This window comes from Olea europaea, chromosome 3 (assembly GCF_002742605.1).
Source record: "Olea europaea var. sylvestris chromosome 3, O_europaea_v1, whole genome shotgun sequence".
Taxonomy (NCBI): Eukaryota; Viridiplantae; Streptophyta; class Magnoliopsida; order Lamiales; family Oleaceae; genus Olea; species Olea europaea.
The window spans coordinates 11,784,015-11,785,932 of record NC_036239.1 but is presented as its reverse complement, the minus strand read 5'-3'; the positions used below and the strand labels follow the sequence as shown (position 1 = coordinate 11,785,932).

Sequence of the window (1,918 nt, the reverse complement as noted above, 5' to 3'; positions counted from 1 at the left end):
TTCAACAATTATTAATAAATCAAGAAATGAGTGGGAAAATAGCTTAAAAAATATTTTGCACATGCAGATGGAAAGGATGCATTAAGAGGTATGCTTAGCTTAAACAAAAGGTGAAGGGACAACAATACTGCCCTTTGCCTACCCAAAGAGCCATAGTATCTATTAATATGTGAAACGTTCATATTTAAAATTCAACATTAGAGATATGGGAGATTCTGATTGATATTTGGTGGGATCTCATATATCTTTTCATCTCATCAAACCCTCCTCATATATATTATCAAATCACCCATCATATTCTCTATCAATATTCTGCAGTCAGATTAATTTTGACCAGTTTTTCTATTGTTCATATATACTGATAAAAAGAATGGCAAAAGGTGGAGTATCTTTAGAAACAAAGTTCCATGTATTAGCAGTTGATGATAGCATCGTTGATAGAAAGTTGATTGAGAGGCTCCTCAAGACTTCTTCTTATCAAGGTAAATCCAAATACCCTGAATTATTGTATTGGATATTTCTTATCAAATTTTGATTTGAATTTTGATTTGTACTTTTAATTTTATAATTATAATAAATTGAATTTTTATGACGGTTTTGATTATTAATTCCAGTTACTGTTGTGGAATCTGGAGTAAAGGCTCTTGAGTTTCTGGGGTTGCTGGATGATAAAAATGGAAGCATTGATTCAACCTCCCATTCTGCAACACAAAATCATCACCAAGTACAAGTCAATTTGGTCATTACAGATTACAGTATGCCTGGAATTACTGGTTATGATCTCCTGAGAAAGATCAAGGAATCGACATCATTAAAGAACATCCCAGTTGTAATAATGTCTTCTGAAGATCTTCCTTCAAGAATTAACAGCTGCTTAGAGAAAGGAGCAGAAGAGTTCTTCTTGAAGCCAGTTCAACAATCTGATGTCAATAAGCTTAGACCCCACTTGTTGAGAGGAAAGGCTTGAATCAAACACCTTTAAATATTAGCCTGGAATTAGTCAAATGAAGAATATTAGCTTGGGAATATTGTTGACACTAGTCGTACATTACCATAATTCATATAGGTTGACAAATTTACTGATTACTGGGAGTAATCCCCCTTTTTGATTCTGTAAATTCATAGAAAATACGGTTATAATAGCTTTGTTTAATAGACGATGAAGCAGTCCCCCTATTATGCTCCTTTAGTTATTTTTAATTTTTGCTGGCTTGTAATTTAATTATCAAAGTTAACTGCATTTTTTATTAGATTAGGGTTTTCTGTTTTAGCAAATACAATTTCAACCCAAGTTATAACTTAACTGGTTTTTTGGTTTTTTTAGATAAATTAATAAAAAGTTTTGGAGTTCTTCAAAAAGTGGACCATTTTTCAATATACTATAGAAACAACAAGATTAAATTATACTACTATCTTCTATCTTGACATTCATTACATCCTGTTATTCTAAAATCCCGAAAGTATATGGTATCGTTAGACAGATAATAAAGAGTCGGTAATATATCATTTTCACACCGGCTGTGCTTTATATTCCTATTAATACTAACAATAATCGAAAATGGCACAACTTTATGAAAAGTGATTAGTGCAAAGTAAATTCTATTACTAAATCTCAAACGTTTAACCTGTTGAGAAAAAAAGGGGAAGTAAGTATAGCACGATATTAAGTATTGATCGCATATGCAAGAACAAAATTAAAGAAAGAAGAGAGATTGACAGAGAAACAGGGTAATTTTATTAATTGACAATTAATAGAGAGAAAAAGCGACATTAGCAATAATACTTTATGGATTCACAGATTAAAAAAAAAAAAAAAAAAAAAGGTCTAGTATTTATAGAAAACAATCCAATCCCTACAAGTAGAGTTGTACATGAAATAAAATGTAAAAAGTTTTCTTATTTTAATCTTTTTAAGTCC

At 30.7% G+C, this 1,918-nt stretch overlaps 1 protein-coding gene across 1 annotated transcript; it reads left to right on the top strand.

Moving 5' to 3' along the window:
• The first annotated feature begins 204 nt into the window (after positions 1-204).
• On the top strand, positions 205-1,222 carry LOC111391540 (two-component response regulator ORR9-like). Its single transcript, XM_023016777.1, has 2 exons — positions 205-482; positions 615-1,222. The coding sequence occupies exons 1-2, from the start codon at positions 371-373 to the stop codon at positions 965-967; spliced, it is 465 nt and encodes a 154-aa protein (XP_022872545.1). The 5' UTR covers positions 205-370; the 3' UTR covers positions 968-1,222.
• Positions 1,223-1,918: the final 696 nt, after the last annotated feature.

Coding starts and splice junctions, on each gene's coding strand:
- LOC111391540 (XM_023016777.1), top strand. CDS start 371: ATGGCAAAAGGTGGAGTATCTTTAGAAACAAAGTTCCATGTATTAGCA. Junction 483..614: donor CAAGACTTCTTCTTATCAAG/GTAAATCCAAAT, acceptor TATTAATTCCAG/TTACTGTTGTGGAATCTGGA.